Below are 23,020 nucleotides of genomic sequence, written 5' to 3' on the forward strand. Positions count from 1 at the left end.
GGCACAGGGAGATAAAGTGACTTGCTCAGTGTGACACAGAGTCCATGACAAAGTTGGAATCCAAACTGAAGCATAGAAAAGATGCAAGTGACTTCACCAAGCTCACAGTGTTGGTGGACAAAATATATATATTGCATTTGTGTGCTTAAACAGTATCACTTAAAAAAAGTCCCTCCTGCAGTCTTAAGATACACATTAAACCGAACTGAAGACTAATCTTAAACTATGTCGCTCCCCTCCCCCCCACAAAAAAACAGAGGGATTTCACAGTTCATTGCCTAAGTAGTATCCCAGGAAATAGCTTAGCTAAGCAGCCCCAGGCGATCCTCCACAGCTAAGACTCCTTCATAGACCTTTACATTCCAAGGTGTTGCCCTCACTAGGGCTACTGGAGTCATATTACAGTATACTGGGATGCCCTGCTTTTGTCTTACAGTGAAATAACAGGGCATTTTACCCCTTACCACACATTGCAGTACAACAGTGATACCCCAACAGAAAAATTATAAACTGGTAAGAAAGGACTGAAGTTCATGTTGAATCCACCCCCAGTGCCACCCAGAAGAAGGATGGAAGCACATAGCTGAACAGCACCCCTTCCACACACAGTTTTTCTTTTTCTAGCACAAGTTGCTTTTCACATTGAGTTTCACCATCCCTTCTCTGATCCCATGCTTGTCACTCCCCCTTTCCACACAGGTTCACCTATGGGAGAACTGTGATATTTCCAAAGCACAAGATCAGCCAGTTACATTGTTCTGGGGAATTCAGAACAGTTCAGCTTCACTGCAGGTGCTCCCCAGGATTATCCCTAGGGAAGGAAGCACTGGGATGACTGTCCTGGGTTCTGCATTTTGATCAATCCTCTCCCTCCAGTCTCCTCAGCAGCAGATCAGCAGTCCTTCCCTGTGTCTGACTCCTCTGCAGGGCCCCCTAGTCTACAGAAAAGGAGACAAGCAGGTAAAAAGTGCTGTTCCCCATCTGCTAGGAGGAGAGAGTAGATAAGTGTTGGGGTGGAGAAACTGTATAGGATGCATCACACAGCCTGATTGGGTCCAGTCCTGCAACCCTCGGGACTCAGCCCTAGCATACCAAGAACCCAAGAGTGCTGTTCATATTCCTCCCATCACAGACAACCTTTAGTCCTGCTAGAGGTTGTTCTTACAAAAAACAAACTCATCATCTTAACAAAGGCCACCTTGTCCCCCACATTTCTACTTTGATAACTCAGCTCAGGGCTACATCAGTCATGCAGTCTGGGAATCCTACAGTGTCCAGCTAAAACGCCAATTTTCACAAGGCAAGTCAGAAAAACACTGGAAAGGGCACCCATGTGGAGCTCTGCCATTACAGTGTTCTGTAGAGGGAGGCTGGAAAGCTGAACTGTAAACTGGGCCAGTGTTTTTTGTTTTCTCTTTCTCTCTCTTGGTATAATCCAAAGTCAATAACTTTGGCTGGTTTAGTTGTTACCGTTTCTTTTTCTGTTTGAGGGATTTCCGCCGTTTGAGGATCATCTCATACAGCTTGTCCATACCTTCGGTCAATCCTTCGCCAATGATGGCGCAGGCTGGTTGCACGTGGTATGTGGTGGAGGGAGTCAGCTCAGGCAGAGCTAGCTGCTTCTCAATCTCTGTCACTGGCAGGGAGCGGGGCAGGTCCTGCTTGTTGGCAATAACCAGCAGAGGGGTGCCTTGGTTCTCTGCAAACTTGGTGACCTTGTGCAGTTCCGTTTTAGCTTCCTCCAGCCTGTCCACATCCACAGAGTCCACAACATAGATGATGCCATCGGTGCAGCGGCTGTACGACTTCCACAGCGGCCGAAGCTTCTCCTGACCACCCACGTCCCAGAAGTGGCAGCTGATGCCCTTGGCGGCGCCGTTGCTCAGTCGTATCTTCTCGGTGTTGAAGCCAATAGTGGGCACCGTGTTCACAAACTCATTGAACTTGAGCCGATACAGCACCGTGGTCTTGCCAGCAGAGTCCAAGCCCAGCATGACAATGTGCAGAGACTGGAAAGCAGAAATATTGGATGAAATGTTACCCATCTTGCACGCACAATGGGAAGAGTCCACTGAGCCAGGTGAATTCACTTCTTAATTAAAAAAACAAAACAACTCTGTAATTATCTAAACAGAGTCCTGCTTTTGGTAATTAATGACTTTCCTCTAGGATTTCTGCCAAATCACTGGGCTGGTACAGGGTGGTGTTTTTTTTTTTGTGTGGAAGGATTAGAAGGAAGACATGAACATAAGAGAACTAGAAACGTGGTCCCAAAATTCAGTATCCACAATTGCTATCCAGTTCCTGCAGGAAACAGCTGTGATTCCAAGGTAGAAGCTGGGACAAAATATGTCCACAGGATGGCAGGAACATTCCAGTAGCTCCGGTCCCTGAAGGGTTAAAGTGAACAACAGCAGTGGCCTGGGCTGGCAGTCCTGGATCCAGCAAAGGCTTGGAGGGTGCTCCTGTACGTAAAGAATGGTTAACAGTCTGGACTGCACCCTTCCACGGTCTTGCGATCGCACTCCCTACACCTCTCTCTGCCTCTGCTCACAGTCCATTCATTCCATGCCGCAAAGCCCAGGCGGAGTTTCCTCCATCTGCTCACCTCGATGAACTGCAGATCCACCTCAGCAGCCGGGCCCCGCCACCTGGACGGTCCCTGTTTTCAGGACAATAATTTTTTACCCTCCCTGGGTGGAAAGCGGCAGCACGGTAATGAAACTGCAGCTCAATCCATCAAACTCCTCCCAGCGCTCCTACACCCTCTCCGTCAGAGCCAGACACAGCCGGCTTGAGGGAAGTGGCGGGGCTAGCACTTTTAAAGAGGAAATGTACTCGTTGAAGACACTCCCACATACTGTAAAACAGGCTTCCTGCAAAACTCACGGTTGGGGTGGGACCCACATTAGACGCAGGATCGCCCTTTTAAGGATGGAAACTTGTTTTCATTTGAAGAGCGTCAGGTATATATCACTTAGCATCTTCAGTTCAGCGCCTGCTGCTGCTGCTCATGGTATCTGAAGGCAGCGAAGGATCGGCAGAGTCTGACGACACCTTATTAATATTAATGTATGCTGGAGAGATTTTATTTCAGTGTACAGGACATACGGAAAGTAGCAGCTTAATCCCAGGACGCGCAGGTTCTCAAATGGCAAATTCTGTACGCTACTGATTCAGCAGCATTTTCACCCCCAATAAATAAATAATCAGCTGTAGCCCGCTGGAAACGGAACGGAGGCTATGTGCTTATCGTCATATCGTTTCTTGCATTTATATTCCATATCATGCATAGATGTTCTAGTCTGGATTTCACACCATCAAAGCTAATCTCCTCCACCTCTCTCTCTGGCGCTTTTTCTGCAGAGTATGCGGTTAATTATACGGTGCTGTAACCCCCCTTGTGGTCAGAGCCGGAACAGTCATTGAAATGCAGAAAGATTCCATTGAGCATGAAGGTTCAGACGTTCGAAAACTATAGTAAAAAAATATATATTTTCTTTTATTTCGAAGGCTAAGCCTTTTACACACATGGACTAGATCAGGTGACTATACTGGAAGATACCCCTCATACTGCTTCTCAGTCTGCCTCCTTCACTTCTGTGTTGAATATATAGAGTTAACAAGTGACACCCAGTTCCACGAGGGAGACAATGGTTTTCAACTGGACTACCACCACCAGGACAATTTTTGACTTGGAAGGGAGAGGCATTGGACCCAGCGGCGTACTGAGGGCGGGGCGATCCGCCCTAGGTGCACGCTGCAGGGGGGATACAGGGAGGGACTCAGGGAGCAGCCGCGCAGCTGTCGGCTCCGCCCGCCGGTTCTGCGCCCTCTGATGTTTGCTTCCTGTTCCAGGGCAGAGGGCGCAGGGAACCGGCGGAGCGACAGCCGCGCAGCAGCCCCCAGCAACCCAGGAGGTAAAGGGGGGGAGGGGGGTCCTGAGATGATGCGCCAGGGAAGGGACAACGACGCTGCATTGGGGGGGGGGGGGGGGGCACAGATTTCAGCCAACCAACCAGTCAATCAATCAAGGAACACTACTGATTGGAACACCATTGTTTCTGTGCCTGAGAGAGGGAAGGAGGGGGGCCACTGGATGATTACCAGGGTATTTTTTTTTTTAGTTTTGTAGGTAAAGGAGGGCGGGAGGGTCATGGTGACCGATGTTCAAAAGGGGTCATGGCAGGGGCCCTAGACCACCAGCCTGCTTTTTTAAATATTTGTGGAGCCTAGGGCAGGGTGGTCTGTCTTGAGGGAGAAAAGGGGTGCTAACCAATCCACCTAATGCTGCCCCAGACCTGGCAAAAAGTTTCCTGTGCTAAAGGCACACGAGGAAATTTTTTTTTCCAAACGTAGCTGTAGGGTGTATAAATGAGGACTATGCTGAAACCACTTGTGCATGCTGCCCCCTTTCAAACCTGCATACAAACCCGTGTTGGGGCAGTAGTTCCAGGTTGCCATGCGGCAACCCTATAGTAAAAGAGCCCTTAAGTGTCATTCATTGCTTTTTTTTTTTTTAAGCTTTACTGCTTTCATTATATCATTTGTTCATTTTGCAGTTTTTATCTAATTCTGTTTAATTATTTAGCACGCATATGTGGCACTTTTCCTTTCTTGCTCCGACATATAGTAAGTCTATATTGCTCTTTTTTTTGTCTTTACATATTCATATACATCTGCATTGGAGATCTACTAGCTATATATATTTTTTACAATTCTTCTTAGATGCTCATAGTTTGAGCTCACCGGATGTAATTATGCTTGTAGAGGTATTCACTTATGTTGGCTTATTTATGAGTATTTCTGGTATTTACTTTATGATTTTGTCCATGAGTTGAAATGGACTAATATTTTTGTACTTTTTTAATTTTTACAGATGCATCAGTAGCACCTTTTAATGAAGCATTACTTATGAACTTTTCTTTGAGTTAGAGCTACTTTTTAAGGGCCCCTTTTACTAAACTGTGGTAAGCCCAATTCGGGCTTACCGCTTGCTAAACAGGAAGTACCGCCAGGCTACCACAGCAGCCCAGCAGTACTTCCCATCCCTAGTGCACTGTCATATCCGGCACTACCTGGCGGTAATTGCATTCCGGTTTCCACCAGGTTAGCAAGGGAACATCTCCATTTCCTGCAGGAAAAAGAGACTTCCCTTTTACCTGCTGCAGTAAAAGGGGGCCTTGGCACACATGAAAATGCGAGCACAGCCCCCTTTTTGCCGCAGCTTGGTAAAAGGGGCCCAAAGTGTTCTATCATACCTGCCAACAATGGACTCTCTTATTTTTTTCAGTTGTTTTCACTATCTCTTTTTTGTGATACATGTTCAGGTTGATATGTGTTTTTAGAACTGTAGCTGTCACATATTTCTTGCAATTTGCTTTGAAACACTCTTATTTTTATGCTGGTATCATTAAAGTTGTTTGTATTTATGCTAACTACTGAATATTTGTGTGTGTGGGGGAGGGGGGTCCTGAGGATTATACACTAGCACGTTTTCTTTTTATATTATTATTACATATGTTTTATAGTGTTTTTCTGTACTGTTTTTTTTTTTTGCAGTGGCTGTGAGATTTGTGACATTCTATTTGTGTTTATGCATACGGATTTAGGAGGCATGCTCTCAGTGACACTTCCATACTGCATTTTGTTCTACCTACACCACTTCTCCTTTTTCTACAATTGACCCTACTCATTATGGGCTAGATTCTATATGTGGCATCTAAAAAAATTGGCGCAAAAAAACCCAAAACGCTATTCTATAAGCCATTCTTAAAGTTAGGCACAGTTTATAAAATAGTACTTAAGCCCGGTAATCATGCCTAACTTTAGGCACGGCTGTTGTAACAACTGAAACATGTGTAAATGTACGTGCTTAAGGGGCCCTTTTATTAAGCTGTGGTAAAAGGGGCCCTGCACTAGCAGTGGTGGCCGTTTTTGCTGAGTGCTAAGATCTCTTTTACTGTAGCGGGTAAAAATGGCCAAAAATGAAATGGCTGTGTGGTAAGTTCACACTTTACCGTGCAGCCATTTCAGGGGGCGCACTTACCATCACCCATTGAGGTGGCAGTAAAGGTTTCTGTGCTAACTCGCCAGTAACCATTATTTTTCAAATATTTGTGCTAGCGCTGGAAATGCCACACGCTGGGGTTGGAACTACTGCTAGTACCCGTGTTGGGCCGGCGGTAGTTCCGGATTGCTGATTGGCAAGCCCACGGTAGGCTTACCGCTACTTAGTAAAAGGGCCCCTAAACTAGGCGCGTATCCCCCATTTTCTACAATAACACGGTAGGAATGCCCCCTTCTGCCCATGACCCTCCCATTTCCATGCCCCTTTTTTTACTCACATGTAAAATTTAGGTGTGGATCCCACGCCTAAATTTACTTATGTAAGTTCCAATTAAATCTAATTATTGCCAATAATTGCTTGTTAAAATGCTAGTTATTGGTACTAATGAACTTATTTAATAAAATTGCACACATAAATTTTTGGCAACTTTTATAGAATAAGGGGGTATGTATTTTCAATTTATTTTAAAGAATTATTTGCCTTCATAGCAGCTTTTATATTGTTTCATTTTGGATTTATTTATTTGAGATTCTATGAATTTGGGGCTCCTTTTACCAAGCGGCAGTAAAAAGGGCCCTGCGGTGGTGTCGGAGCACGGGTTTGCCATGCGCTCAGGCCCCCTTTTACTGCCACTGGTAAAAGGCTTTTTTTTAAAGGAAGGAAATGGCCATGTGATAAGTTAAACACTTGCTGCACAGCCATTTCTGGGGGGAGCCCTAACCGTCTCTTATTTTGGATGCGGTAAGGGCTTCCATGGTAACTGGGCAGCATGCAGCACTGCCCTATTACCGCCAGGCATGACCCCGGCGCCAGAAAATACAAAAATATTTTCTAGCTCTGGGAATAGCGCTCGGTGGGGATCTGAGCTACTGCCTGGCTCCCCCAGGAGCCCAGCGGTAGAGCCAAATTGCTGTGTGGCAAGCCCGCGGTAGACTTGCACTTTCGTAAAAGGGCCTCTTTATTTGATTGTATGATTTAGTATAAATCTTTTTTATTAAATATTCATGGTACTGAAAACATAAATGAACCATCGTAAATACAAAACAGCAAGGAATGTTTCAACCAAAACACATACTATAAGCAGACTAACCATATTTACAAGTGTGTCCAAAAATATGATAAAATATGCACTGAGGGTTTTTTTTTCTGATTCCCCCCAGCCATCCAGTCATTGGTTAAACCTCCCAACAGATGAAATGTGCACACTAACCCCAACCTATTCCTCACTAACCAAAAACCTACCCACATCCACCTAAAAAACAAAACAAAGAAAAAACAATGTGGGCTACATGGGGAGCCCCCTTCTTCTTAAAGATAATCAAAATAGTTTAAAAATAAGACTCGGGTCCTTTTACTAAGCCACGGTAAAAAGTGGCCTGTGGTAGTGTGGGTGCATGTTTTTGGCATGCGCTGGGCCATTTTTTAACGCAGCTGGGAAAAAAGGCTTTTTTAATGGGAGCAGTAAATGGCAGTGCACTAAAATTAAATGTAGTTACTGCCTGAGCATTTACCGCCTTCCACTGACCTAGCGGTAAGGGTTCACGTGCTACACGAGTGGTACTCATACAGTGTGCGCTAATGTGGTCGCGCTGCCAATTACCACCGGGAACGTCCCCTGTGGTAGAAAATAGAAAAATATTTTCTACTGCGGGAAACAGCGCACACCAACTTCAAAATTTCCACCGGATGGGCACGCTAAGCGGGCAGTAGTGTCGATTTGGCACGTGCTACATGCACAGTAGCCTTACCGCCACTTTGTAAAAGGACCCCTCTGTTCTTTATGGGACAATGATCTCTCTATATAAAAGGCAACACCAACGTTCTATGAAGCCTCCAGCCGGAAGTGTGAAGGGGGCGAGATATCCGGTTTCCCTATGAGTGTCTGCCCCGCCCTCTCTAACACAGTCAGTGAAGGAAAACAGCAGAGCACGAAATCAAATCGTTGGCTCTGTAACAGTGAAGGACTCAGAGGGGGGAGGGGAGAGAGGCCAGAGGGCAGGGACACACACACTCCCACATGCACACAGAAGAAAACATTGCTAGCCCCCCGTTTCATTTGCATCAGAAACGGGGCTTTTTTACTAGTTGAATATAAACTTCCCAAACCAACAGAGAGGATTTTTTTTTCCATTTAAAAGAAGATTTAGCTTGTCTTTGCTCCAGCAGCAGCAGCAGCAGCAGCATAAGGGTGTGTAAACGATTGCACCAAACCCAAAAAGTGTTGGATTATTTGTAGCAAATAATTAGCAGATTTTAGTACACACAGCTTCAGCTTTAGAAATGTTAATTTCTTTCTTCATCTCTCTCTCATTCACCCCTGAATAATTCACTGCTGAGTCACTTTAAAGTTGAAGTAACAAAACATCTGTTTACTCACAGTTTGTAGTTAGATTATAATCAGACAGGCTTATATTTACATATTACTATACATTTGTCTTATCAGCTCCTTCCATGTGCTTAGATGGTAATGGATGCTCACACCACCATAGATCCTCTCAGGTTAGGAGAGATCATGAGCTCCATGTGCTGCATGTGCTGTGTCTAACCCCCACAGGAAGTTGCATGGCTGTGTGACCTCTCTAAGTAATTCACATCAGAGGTCACAGAGTAATCACAGAGAAATAATAGGTGACAGGCAATGCATGTAAAATACAATTACATTCCAACAAACCCCTTCTCATGCATAACTGTCATGCAATTATTTATTCATACAAAGTCCAAGCTTTATACGCAGATTCACAAAATGTTCTCTGGGTAACGGTTTGGTCATGATGTCAGCTGTCATCTCACTGGTGTGACAATAGTGTAGACTGATGACCCCTTCTTTCACCAACTCTCGCACGTTGTGGTATTTCGTTGCGATGTGCTTGGTGCGTGACTGAACCTTGTCATTCTGTGACAGTCGGATGCAGCTCTGATTATCTTCAATCCACATCAGTTCTCTGCACGCTTCTGATACGGCCACATATTCAGCTTCTGTAGAAGACAAACTCACAATACTTTGTTTATGACTGGCCCATGAAATTTGTACATTTCCATACATAAACACATATCCACTTGTGGATTTATAATCAGAATGATCCCCTGCCCAATCTGAATCACAGTAACATATTAGTTTTGGATTACTATTGGCTGAAATCTTTAATTTACAATCAATGGTACCCTTTAAATACCTTACCATCCTTTTAACTGCAGTCCAATCTGATTTGGTAGGTGAGCTGACCCTTCTGCTCAAAATTCCTACTGCATTTGCTATATCAGCCCTGTATGTGGTAGCTAGATATAAAAGCTTACCTATGGCTGATCTATATTGGATGTTATCTGGTAAAGGTTCTCTTACTGTTTCATCCTTCAGAAAATCAGTGATCATGGGAGTGCTTACAACTTGGGCATCTTGCATACCTAAACTTTCAATAAGCTCATTTATTTTCTGCTTCTGGCTTAGAAGATAAGAACCATCATTTTGTTTCTCAATTTCTATACCAAGATAGTATGACACATTACCAAGTTCTTTTATCTCAACATTCTGGTTTAAACACTTTACAATGTCCTTGTACTCTTGCTCACTTTTGCTTGCAATGAGCAGATCATCAACAAAAGCTAAAATGTATGCATATTGTCCATTTGTGCACCTAGTGTACAAACATTTATCTGCTTCACCTTGCTTAAATCCTAAATTTGTCAATATTTCATGCAATTTATCATTCCAACATTTTGCACTTTGCTTTAATCCATAAAGACCTTTGTTTAATTTACACACTAGCTGTCTTTGTTTTGTATTTATGAAACCTGTTGGCTGTTCCATGTACAAGTCTTCAGTTATTTCTCCGTGAAGAAACGCTGTTTTCACATCAATGTGGTTGACTTGCATGCCTTTTGAGACTGCAATGCTCAGAAGTGTTCTGATTGTCGTGTGTTTCACTACAGGTGCAAACACTTCATCAAAATCTTCTCCATATTTTTGAAGATATCCCTTTGCCACTAATCTGGCTTTATACCTTTCCACTTTTCCTTGTGCATTCCTTTTTAACTTGAATACCCATTTGCATCCTATAGCTTTCTTGCCAGGAGGTAATTTTGTAAGAATCCAAGTATTATTTTTATCCAATGCATCAATTTCTTCTTGTGCAGCTTTATGCCATTCAGCAGCTTCTTCTGCTGGCATTTTCTCAATCTCATCCCATGTTAAGGGCTCTTGAGCTTCTGCTGACTTTGTTAGGTAAGACAGTCTTGGGGGTGGAACACCTTTGTTTTCCCTGGATGAGCGTCTGACAACAGGTTGGTCTGACCTTTCCGCATCCTCTAAATCTGAGAGTCCTTCTCCAATTGATTCCCCTTCTCCAACTGTACTGTCTTCTTCAATGATTCTTTCTGTGTCTGCTTCCTCTGCCTGTTCCTCGTTAGATACAGGTGAGTTGCTTTCAGACATCTGCCTTGGTATGGCATTTATATACACTGGCATGTCTATTATGGTTCTATTTTCATATTCTGGATGATAAGGCTCATCTGGGATAATCCAGCCTTTATCAACCCTTTTGTTTTCATCAAAATATGTAACATGTCTTATGCCAACAATTCCAGTTTTCAGATTCAAAATTCTATATCCTTTGTGTCCTGGAGCATAGCCAACTAAAATGCCCCTTTCTGTTGTGGAATCCAGCTTATGCCTTCTTTGCTTTGGTACATGAGCATATGCTGTACTTCCAAATGTTCTTATGTGTGACAGGTTTGGCTTCCTACCATGCCATGTCTCATGTGGTGTGCGCTCAGCGCCTTTAGTTGGCATTCTGTTTTGTAGGTACACTGCTGTGAGAATGGCTTCCCCCCATAGTCTTTTAGGGAGATTGCTATCTGACAGCATACATCTGGTCATTTCCACAAGTGACCTAAATTTTCTCTCTGCAACAGAATTTTGCTCTGGTGTATAAGCTACTGTTGTGATATGCTGAATGCCTTCTTGTTCTAGAAATGTGCGCATGCTTTGTGAAGTGAACTCACCACCATTGTCGGTCTGAAGAACCTTTGGTTTTCTTTCAAATTTATTGCTCACCATGGCTACGTATTTCTTCAGCATGTCTGTGACTTGACTTTTTTCTTTCAGCAAATAGGCCACACAATATCTAGAGAAATCATCCAAGAATATTAGCACAAATCTGTTATTTCCCAATGATGGGATATTAAACGGTCCACATAAGTCACTGTGTATTAAGTCCAGTACTTTATTACTCCTATTTCCTGTGTATGCAGGAAATGAGGGTCTCACACCTTTTTGAGTAACACAGTCTATGCATTTCTCCATTTTACCAGCATCTGCACTTATCTGAATGCCGGTGGCTAGTTGCCCACTGTGAAGATCCTGGATCACCTTAGAATCACGATGTCCCAGGCGGTGGTGCCAGATTTCCAGACTACATTTACCATCATTCTTCCTTACTTGCGCCATATGTGAGGCTTCACCTGAAATGTTCAGCTTATAAACATCATTATGCATAAAAGCTTCAGCATACACTTCATCATTTTTAGAGATTGTGCACTTACTGTTTTCAAAATGAATCACAAATCCCTTCTTATCTAATGTAGATACACTAAGCATATTGCAAACTGCTTGGGGAATATACAAGACATCACTTACAGGAATTTCTTTAACTTCATTAGACACTTTGCATTTTAAGAATCCAATACCTTTTGCTTGGATCTTAGCAGTCCCTGCGTTTGCAGTTTTAAGAATACCTTCCTCTGGACACATTTCCTGAAAGAAATCTTTACAATTGGTTAAATGGCATGTGCTCCCTGAATCCAAAATCCAAGTACTTTCATTTGAATTATTATTTACCATAGTCAAAGATTTTTCTGCCATTAGATAGCCCTTGTGTTTATCTTTGTCCTTCATACATTTCCTGGTTTGAAAATTCTTTAGTTCCATTGGCTTAGGTGAGCTAGAGGGAGTGTTTTGTGTTTCCTTACACCATTTAGATACATGTCCCTCCTTTCCACATGAGTAGCAAATCAGCTTGCCCTTGGGTGGAGTTTTCCCATAGCTCCGCCTTCCTCTGTTCTTTGCCAAGAAATTTGTTTCATTTCTCTCTGACTTGCTTTGAGAACACATCTCCTCAGAATCATTTATTATGCATTCCTGCCTTAGTTTTGATGTTGTCTGTTCAAAAGATTGCCCTTCAATGGCCTCATTTACAGACCTAAAACATCAAACTTCTTTGATAGTGAGGTAAAAAGAAATGCTCTTTTCAATGCATCACACATGGGAATTCCAGAAAGTTCTAACTTTTGAAATGAAGACATAAGATGCATAATGTGATCATTACATTTACTTTTATCCCTTAATTTGGTTTCATTCAACTCTGCCAGCCAAATTGGTTGCTGCTTTGCATATGTAGTTGCATACATAGTTCTCAGTTTATATAAAATGTCCTTTGGTGTATCTTTTCCCTCCACTAATATGGCTTGTTTCTCTGAGAGAGCTTCCAAAAGCATGCACTTCACATAATAGTTTGCATTGTCCCATTCAGCCATATTTTCAGCTGTTCTGTCTTGGTCTAAGCATATATTTAATCTTTTTGCTCGAAGGAGACATATGAATCTTAGTTCCCACTGCCGATAATTAAACTCAGTTAATTTAGGCACCTTGAGAGAGTAGAACAATGGTGAATTTTCTCCCTCAGCCATTTTCTTAGCCTTCTGTCTGCTGTGTGGGGGGAGAGAGAGACAGACTGAATCTTTCCTTTAAAACTTAAGAGAAAAATGTGGCCTTTTTTTTTCTGCCTGGTAATATTTCTCTTCTTTTTCAATTCCTGAGCCCTGGGCCCATAACCCTTTTGTTGGATTATTTGTAGCAAATAATTAGCAGATTTTAGTACACACAGCTTCAGCTTTAGAAATGTTAATTTCTTTCTTCATCTCTCTCTCATTCACCCCTGAATAATTCACTGCTGAGTCACTTTAAAGTTGAAGTAACAAAACATCTGTTTACTCACAGTTTGTAGTTAGATTATAATCAGACAGGCTTATATTTACATATTACTATACATTTGTCTTATCAGCTCCTTCCATGTGCTTAGATGGTAATGGATGCTCACACCACCATAGATCCTCTCAGGTTAGGAGAGATCATGAGCTCCATGTGCTCCATGTGCTGCATGTGCTGTGTCTAACCCCCACAGGAAGTTGCATAGCTGTGTGACCTCTCTAAGTAATTCACATCAGAGGTCACAGAGTAATCACAGAGAAATAATAGGTGACAGGCAATGCATGTAAAATACAATTACATTCCAACAAAAAGAAGGAACTGTGTCACTGATCCACACTCCAAGAATCATTGTTTTACTTAATGCCCTCGCCGAGTAAAAGATGATGATAATGGTTATGAAGCTGATATGCTTCATACTTATCTAGGTCTAAGCCTGCAGGTGAGAGAGGGAGGGATTGGCCCAATGAATTTTCCATATAACGCAACATTGCACACCAAAAACTCTTTATTTTAGGATAACTCCAAAAGGCATGATAAAAGAATTGATTTCCTATGTACATTTCCTACATATAGAAGCGTTTAGCCATTCCATCCAGATTTGTATACTTTCTCTTGTGTAAAATATGCCTGATGAATAACTCAAAACTGACACTTGCAGTTCAGCATTTATGGAAACTTCTGGAATTCTTTTAATTAGTTGACTCAAGTCCGAGGCCTCCAAAGGGATGCCCAGGTCTGCACTCCAGCGGGCACATAATGTATCGCAAGTCCCAGTGCTAGGAAATTGTTGTAATTCATGAAAGATCGCTGACACAGAGAGATCATTCTCCAGAAATTTCTTTAAAAAAGTTTTCAGATGAACCCCCAGAGGAAAGCCTCAGCCTACCGGATCAAGTGCTCTGATATAATTCTGAAGTTGTTGATACGCAAGAAAATCTCCCAGGCCTATAATACTTTGATTTTGAAAGTCTGTCCATGAAAGCATAATACCCCCATCACACAGGACATGCTATAATAAAGTCACCCCCCCTGATTATATGATTTAATGTTTACTATTTATATGTTCACGTTATTGTAGACCCCTGAAGCAGACAAGGCTGTGTTTGGTCCCGAATAAACTTTGTCTCCAAATCTACTTGTGCCTGACTGTACTCCTTTTGGTTTACCATGGATTCGACTTAGAACAGAAATGGAGTGACCTGGAGGAAGAACAGACCGGGGGCCATGGGCTGGTGACTTTATTGCACTATGATCCGCAATCTCCTACCTTGAATAGACTGGGTAGAAGTAGCCCTGTCCCTTTTCAGACTGTCAACATATTGAGACTAGCATTGAAGGAGGTTCATACACCCGACAAACAATTTTCACCTGTAGCCCCTTTAGTTCTAATGTAGAACCATCAACAGCAATATCGTCTGGAGATACAGTATGTATGATTGGACAAGACTTGGTGCTTGGGCCAGCTTTGGAAAGGAACCTTTTTTTTTAATCCTTCGAAGAAATGTGAAACCAATATAATTTCCCTGCCCACACTAAAAATATTTACTTACAGCTTTGGACAGATGTGTGGGGAGGGGGAGAAGGTGATGGGTAACTGCAGTCACAGATAAAGTGGAGAAGATCATAAAACTACAGTCAATACCTAGATTGATTAGTAAACTGTAATTTGCCCTAAGTTTTGGGGCAAAGAATTGGATGTGTATGCCATATTGATTGAAATGTCTAACCGTAGATGCAAAGGGGCATACGCAGGAGGAGGCACAGAACACTATATGCTAAAGTGCTGCATTTAGGCATATACATTTACATCTGCTATTGACATGGCATAAATGAGCCCGCCTAAATGTAGTCGCATAGATGCTGACTTACACTGTTGTTCTATTATCAGTGGAAGAGTAGCCTAATGGTTAGTGCAGGGGAACCAGGTTAATTCCCACTGCATCTCCTTGTGACTGGACAAATCATCCTATATAATAATTCTCACCACCAACGTTCTAATGTGTCTGCCTGTGTCCGTGGTTCCTTCGGAGTTGCTGAGCTAGGCTCCGTAGCCAGGTTGACGTCACTCACAGCTGATTCCCAGGCAGGGGGAGGAGTAGGGAAACATGCGGAGCAAGTGGCAGGGAGCGGCGCATCAAACAACGACCCTCCTGTCCCCTGCCCCCCCCCCTCTCTAGCCACCCATTTCCAACAACCCTGCTCTCTCACCTGCCCCTCCTTCATCCACCCAGGTTGTGTAACCAATTCTTCGGGGCAGGCAGGAAAGATCCCCGGTCCTGCCTGCCTACTGCTGGCGCTGATGCTCCCCCATTGCCGGATCGCTGTTCAAAATGGCCGCTGATACTTACAAGGGCGGCCTCCAAGACTTCAGCAGAAGTCTCGCGAGTCCGCCATTGGAAGTCTCAGTGGCCATTTTGAACAGCGATCTGGCAGCGGGAGAGCACCAGCAGCTGGCAGGCAGGACCGGGGATCTTTCCTGCTTGCCCCGAAGAATTGGTTACACAACCTGGGTGGATGAAAGAGGGGCAGGTGAGAGAGTAGGGTCGCTGGGCATGGGTGTCTGCAGGGGGGCCAGGGGGAGAGGAGGGTCGCAGGACATGGGTGGCTGGAGGGGAGGCAGGGGAGAGGAAGGTCATTTGATGCACCGCTCCCTGCCACTTGCTCTGTGTGTTTCCCTACTCCTCCCCCTGCCTGGGAATCAGCTGTGAGTAACATCAGCCTGGGTGGCTGGAGGGGGGGCAGGGGAGAGGAGAGTCGCTGGACATGAGGGGGGGCAGGGGTAGAGGAGGGTTGTTGGACATGGGTGGCTGGAGGGAGGGAGGGGGTGAGGGGGGTCCTGAGACCAGAGAGGTGGGGGGTGGCCTCAAACCATGGGGGGAGGGGGCACACACTCACTCTCTGTCTCTCACATACACTCTCTCTGACACACTCTCTATCACACTCTCCATCTCTCACACACACACTCTCTAAAACATACACTCTGAGGAAAACCTTGCTAGCGCCCGTTTCATTTCTGACAGAAACGGGCCTTTTTTATGAGTTTAAAATAAGTACCTGTATATAATATGTAAACCATTTTGATCGTAACCACAGAAAGGTGGTATATTATATCCCATCCCCTTGAACACAGAGGATCTCTAATTAGAAAATGAATGGTATAAAAAAACAAAACTTAAACGGTTGCAGGTCAAGTGGTGCTTGGTGACTCCAGCTATGAAAAACTAAGGCCGGTGCTAGGCAAGCTTGTACAGTCTGGGCCCCATATATGGCAGTCTGGTTTAGGATGGGCTGTAGAGGGCTTTGACGGAAACTCCTGTAATTTGGAACATGAGGACAGTGCTGGGCAGACTTTTACAGTCTGTGTCTTGCAAATGACAAGAAGGATTTGGATAGGCTGGAGTAGGCTTTGACGGCAACTTCTGTAGTTGGAATCTAAGGACAGGGCCAGGTGGACTTCTATGGTCTCTGTCCCAAAAATACCAAAGAGAGACAGTGATCAAGAATTTTATATCACATTCATCAGTGGTTTATTCATGACTTGATAATGAGTGTGACTGTTGGGCAGACTGGATGGACTATTCAGTTCTTTATCTGCCGTCATTTACTATGTTACTATGTTCCCTTTCTCTTATTACAGAGTCTGGGTGCCCAAATGCCATTACAGAATTAGCACTCAGCATTCTGCATCTAGGTGCCAAGTTTGTGTCGCCCAGTTATACAATTACACCTTGAGGACTGGGTTGAGTGTGGAGGAGGTCAGGAGTTTGCTTATGGACTTCCAGAAATTTTTTGACTTGGGGGTGAAGGCCTTTTCCATGGCTTTATGGTGGCTTGTTTAAAAGATGGTGACCCCAGGATCATGTAGCTGGGGGAGGGGGGAGGTCATTGTGGTATACTGCCCCTTTAAATCAGCAGCCTGAGATCATCACCTTTCATGAGGTTAGCTTGCCAATGCCCCCAAAAGCTTAAGTTTACTACTTGAAGTGTTTTTAACTTTCCTGAGTACAATGGCTTGTGAAGTTTTAGCATGAGCTGCATTATTCCATTTGCTTAATATTGAGCTGTTTTGCATGTGATACAGCTCAGTTTCTAAACTCATACTGTGCCTGATTTTATTTGCAAGGAGAAAAATAAAGTGCAACAGTGATGAGTAAAGTATATTATTTATCTTTCCATAGCTAAGTAAATAGACCCTAAAGGGTCTGATTCACCAAAGATATATTCCCAATAGGAGAAAACCTTTAGGGGCCCTTTTACTAAGCTGCGATAAGCACTAATGCGTGCTTACTGCCGGTTAAAATCCAGTATCTCAGGGCGCGCTCAGGCGTCACGTAGTTTTTGGATTGGAACACGTGTCTCGTGAGTGGCAGATTCCTTCTTCCTTATTGTGCATGAATCCACGAGATTTACACTGTGCTGTGAAACCAGTCTGCCAGAAAACCGAAAATCTATCAACCCCGACCCTTATTTTAATAAGTGAAAAACATGTTTAGTGTTTTTCAACTCTGATCCCATTGAAACTGACCTTACTCTGATCCCATTCAAGGTAATTTTTGATAGTCTAGGTGTGCCAGGCCCATGTTTCGATCCTCTCCTCCTCCCATTTTGATGTGCTTGGTGAATTGTCACAGAAGTTATTGAATTTCTGGATGAATGAGTTCAACCAGCCCCTAAGCGTTTTGTACATGAGTTGAAAAGTACTTAAAAAAACATTTTATCTTATGGGCAACCACTATGGATTCTCTGTTTATTCCATCATTAACTTTCACTTCCTCTTAAAAAGATATAATTACTCATGATGCCGTGGGCGTTCTGTAAAAATTAACCAGACAACTTGCAGAAGCTTGTTCGCTTTTGTTTAATTTAGGTTGCAGTGCTTAAACTTCAGAATACCCCATTCAAGTATGCTTTCACTGTCGGATCTGGTAAAAGCCACCCTTCAGATGTTAGATAACTCAGAGTTAGTAATTGTACAGTAGGTGACTTTAATAGCTGAATAGACACAGGATACAGCAGATTTTTTATTTATAGTTTTATGATTTAGGTATTTTGCAATAGGTCCAAACATCAAAGCACAAGGAAGGGCACGTTTCTGATTTGTCACTGAAATTCAGGTTCATCAGCTTGGAACACGTGTAAGGGATAATTTTATGACTGCATGAATGAGTGAAAATCACACGTGCACTGTTCTCTGTATAGGCTTTGTTGGGTTTTCAAAACAAAAGTGCATGCCTTTTCCAACTTTGAAAGCCACCCCATAAACATAAATTTACATCCATTATTTGGGGTTCACACTTTTTTCTAGGTTCATTTACGCAGGTGTGATTGAACTTTCTAAAGTTTGTGACTAGCTGAAAACCCTGTTCCAGGAACACCACATCGTGAACATAGAGGGGCATTTTTGAAAGAACACCCAAGTCAGAATTGGGACATTCTGCTCATAATGTCCAAAAACCCCTGTCCATGTCACAGCCATTGTCGAAGAGGAAAAATGGGATTTCCCGTTTGAAAATATGTAGGAAGGATGTTCTTTTGCTGAAAACGTCCAAAATGAACAGCCATTTTCCAAATTGAAATGTCTAAAATATGAACGCCAAAAAAGCAGGCACAAAAAAACGCTTGGCATCATTTGTATAAAAATAGCCACACAAATGCCCCTGCAGAGCAGAGGGGCAGCCTAGTGGTCAGAGTAGTGGACTTTAAACAATGGGACCAAGGTACAGATCCCACCTTAATTCATTTATATGTTATTGTGAGCTCTCCAAGAACAGATTAAAACCCTACTCTACGTAAAGGTACACCACTACAATAGTCATCACACTTGCAGGTAGCTCATGAATTCAGGTACAGTAGGTATTTCTGTGTTCCAGGAGGACTCACATATTTGTACAGAAATAAGAGTTAAAGTGGGAGTTACACCTGGGTCACGTTGTTGAAAGTCCACTGCACTGACCACTAGGCTACTCCTTGCACTTGCTTGCTGCCCTATTAGGAACGGCCATAATACCTGAAGCTGCCTGGTATCCACTGTCACTTTAATTTCTTAGGGGAGTGGGAGGGGTCATTAACCACTTTGAGATTAAGGAGGGGTCATGCCTTCATCTTTCCAGTAGTCTGCTGCTCAATCATTGCACCTTTTTGTGTTCTGGGCGTGACTGAAACAACAGATCTAGATAAAAATACCCTCCTTTTTTGCCTTGGACATTTCGTCCTTTCTGTTATCGCTGAAAGTCATCCTAATTTTGAGCCTGCCCTAGTCCTGCCCAAAACATGCTCTAAAATGCCCCCTTGCTATTTGGACAAACTGCAGTGTAAACGTCCAAATTCTTCCAAATCCCAATTTGGACTTTTTCGGGAGATGGATTTTTTTAGGCCATTGTGAGACATCCATCTGCTTCGAAAATGATCGCCATAGTCTGTGCACTCACGAATTTACCCACGTAGCAGCTGGGTAAATAGAAATGTTTGTCTATTATTATCTGCCCCCGGAGGCAATTTTAAAAAGTCAATTGCCTATGTAAATGACATGAGGAAAGGGCTATTTGAAAATTGCCTGGCCTTCTTGATAGAAATACATGTGTTTCTCCACAGCCCTCATCATTTTAATTGTGTTTTAGTCAAGGCATTCTCGGGGTGGGGTTAGGTTGGGTGAGAAAACGAGTTTTGGATTTTCAAAACTGTATGCATTGTCTTAGTTAGAAAAAGCACCCACAGAAAATTAGGTGCAGATCTTTGAAGGCACTTTTTCTTCAAACAATTTACAAGGGAAAAGTATACACATATGTCTTAAAAACTGGTACAACAATCATGGGTAAAAAGTAATTGCGTATTTTGCAGCTATGCCAGTGGTTTAAAAAATTCCACCTGTAATATTAGATACTATTGTGTGGTCAGATCATTTTCACCTTTATTTTCCCATATACACCTTGGTTTAGAAGGGGGCGTAACCAGACACCCGATTTTTGGTGGGACAAAGTGAGTGCGCACAAGAACTTTGCTCTCCCCCTCCCCCCCCCCCCCCCCCCCCAGGTGACCGAGCATCTCTAAACTCTCCCTCACCCACCTGCCTCTCCATACCTTTTAAAAGTATTCATTTCTTTGCCAGCATTGGGCAGCAATGTGCTGGCCCTGAGTCTTCCCTCTGACAACTTCCTATATCCACATAGGAAAGGGATGGGGGTGGGAGAGATGTAGGGAGTCTTTAGCTGGCGGGGCTTTGGGAGGCCCGCCAGCCACATCAGAGATGCACCACTGCTGGGTGGGCCTGTGGCTACGCCATGGGTTATAGATGTCAACTACTATTGGAGAAAGCGAGCTGTTCAAAATCTGAATTTTAATACATTTTCTGATCATATTAAGGATCTCTTTCTGGCTTCACATTTAGACTCATTTGTTTAAAGATGCATGTGAATGAATTAACAGCAAGAAAAGCGTTAGGACCAGAAAGATATCACTGTGATTTACTGGGACTTGCACAAAATGAAAGGGAAGCTTTGATACCATGAATGGGCATGGCCTGAGGTGCTTCTATATTTATACCAAGTGAGGCAATTGCTTCAGGCGCTAATTATTTAGGGTGGCAACAAGACTTCTCAAACCAATCCTGCCTGATTTATTTATTGGGTTATTTATTTTCTATTTCTGTGGCCACTGCATTTGCAGACTTGTTAGAGGTGCAGTGCTGAAAGACTTGGGACAGCTCGTTGCTTTTCACACCAACACAACCAACCAACCCCCACCAAAACATAGGTGCAATAACTCAATCAGAAAACCTTATTTTATGAGCAATGAATTAGAGAATGTTCTTAAAAATGGAGGAAAATCCTCACCTGCAATTGCTCTACATTAATGAAGCAAACTGATGACCTCATCGACAAAAACACTCCCATAGAAAATCTTAAGTGAGCAAATTTATGCGTGAATCTTTGAATAAATTCAAAGGAATACTTACTTTATAAAGAAATCTCAATCAGTCCTACCACCGATAGTAACCAGCAGTTTTGAAAAAATCTGCCTTAGGATCCAAGAACTGAAATTGCATGTAAAACAATTGGTTCTGCAAAAAATGTTTATGCAAAAAATAACATACCACACCAAAAAGGTTCTAACGTTCCTGACTTACTTGAAAATGCTGGACAGCCTCCCTGCAATCTTAGTGTGCATCAGTAATAGTGGCACCGCAGGTCACAAGAGATCTCATTCCAAGTTGGTTGAAAAAAATAAAACCACACAATATTCAAATTTAAGCCCCTTGGCTGTTCTGAATTCAAGTTAAATATCCATTGTTGTTCATAACATAACAGCAAAGCCCGCCGGTCACCTCCTATCACAGGAATATGGTCAATCTTGCAACAGCACAGCTAAGCTATGGCAAGAAGAGGACATGATAAGGTTAACTCAGCTACAACACTCTGCCTCACCCGAAAGACTGTGAGTACAGACTTTGGACTTTATTCCTGGACTGAGAGACTCACTGGGGCTTCAGCTTGAGTCTCAATGGAGGAATCTGCTTCTTTGCCATTGGAAGTCTGCCATAAAGAGGGCAAGGTGAGATAACAGGATATACTACCTATGGTTCAGGGTTTAGTTAGTCCACAGTTTTATCTGTGACAGATTTGGGTTTTTTTTTCAGGATTGGTGTCAGTGAACTTTTAGCTGCTGCTAAGTGTTTTGCATAATCATTAGTTGTGTGAGTTTTCATAATGTCATTAAGAGATCAGTGTTATGATTAGTTGTGTGATCATTTATTCAGATAGTTTATTTGGCTAATCATATTTCTTTATATATTTTGGTGATCTATTTCTGGTAGCACAAATCTATGTTTGTAACCTCCTTTGCATCTGCGATATAATTTGCTACATATTTTTAGATTTTATAATAATATATTCCATCTGTGGCATTGTTCCTTTCATTGGTACTACTAGCTGGCCAAGGGCCAATTAAGTACTATCATATTCCCTGAGAAACGAGTCCAGAATAATTGTTTTGTGTGTGATTATCTTTTATAAAAGTACCTTACACGTTCACTGCTGCTGCAGGCCCAGAGGCACAGCTGCTGTAAGGAGGGCCCTGTGATCCACGTGCCTTGTACTGCTCCTTGGGACCAGCACAACAGGTAAGAGTGGTCACTGCAGCTTTTGGCATGCCATCCTGCCATGCATACTGTGCTTACGGGGTTGTGCTGGCTCTGATTGAAGACAGAATGGAGGAGATCTGCTAATGTTGAGATAATGGTTCAGTGAAGAAGAGCACTAAATAAATATGTCAATGCTGTCAGGTGAAGAGACAATTTTTTTCCAACTTGGCTAGGTCATCTGTGAATAAAAGTAAATAATATTTTTGGGGTTGTTAACAGATTGGTGAAGGGAAGGGGTGGGGTGAAAAATGTTTGTCGGAGGGAGAGGTACTGGCCTCCTTTTTTGTTGCTAAGGTTCAAGCATTATGGATGGGAGGTGCTTTGGTTGAGTAAACTTTAGAGGCTGGGGCAGGGGTTAGAAGGAAGGTACAGATTGTTCACCAGAATAGCTGTCAAGATCACTTTTTTTCTGCCAGGGTCGACGCAACTGGCATGGGTTGTCAAATCAAATCAATTCTTGTATACTGCTAATATCCCCTTTCCAGTGACCTGAGTACTTGGGACAGTGTTTGGTAAACTGCAATCTTTGTGCCTGTTGCAACCTTTATTGCTGATGGAATATTTTGGGTTGGAGGTTGAATTGTCTGTACTTCTATTTCTGGATTATGGTAATGGATTATATATAAGTTTATCAGGGCATTTGCTTCATTGTCTGCATGTAGCTCAGAATGCAGCAGCCTGGTTGATTTTTAAATCTCCCTATTGGGAGTCCACATGGCCCCTGTTGCATGACCTTCATTAGCTACCTGCTCTGGCTGGGTAAAATTTAAGCTTCTATGTTTGGCTTTTTTTGAAGTGATAACCCAGTGTATTTGTATAAGAGAATGGCGCC

At 43.0% G+C, this 23,020-nt stretch overlaps 2 protein-coding genes across 4 annotated transcripts in view; one reads left to right on the plus strand and one right to left on the minus strand.

Moving 5' to 3' along the window:
• Positions 1-621: 621 nt before the first annotated feature.
• ARL4C (ADP ribosylation factor like GTPase 4C) lies at positions 622-2,763 on the minus strand. The gene has a single exon (XM_030209240.1). The coding sequence runs from the start codon at positions 2,043-2,045 to the stop codon at positions 1,467-1,469; it is 579 nt and encodes a 192-aa protein (XP_030065100.1). The 5' UTR covers positions 2,046-2,763; the 3' UTR covers positions 622-1,466.
• Positions 2,764-3,846: 1,083 nt separating this feature from the next.
• The window catches only part of CRADD (CASP2 and RIPK1 domain containing adaptor with death domain), a 29,054-nt gene continuing 9,880 nt past the window's right edge, over positions 3,847-23,020 (plus strand). For 2 of the 3 annotated variants that reach the window (XM_030209238.1, XM_030209236.1), the window contains exon 1: positions 3,847-3,920. The gene's annotated coding sequence lies outside the window, so the exon portion shown is untranslated. Of the gene's footprint in view, positions 3,921-22,083; positions 22,168-23,020 lie in introns of those variants that run through there. The other variant, XM_030209237.1, reaches the window with a different exon arrangement.

This window comes from Microcaecilia unicolor, chromosome 7 (assembly GCF_901765095.1).
Source record: "Microcaecilia unicolor chromosome 7, aMicUni1.1, whole genome shotgun sequence".
Lineage (NCBI taxonomy): Eukaryota > Metazoa > Chordata > Amphibia > Gymnophiona > Siphonopidae > Microcaecilia > Microcaecilia unicolor.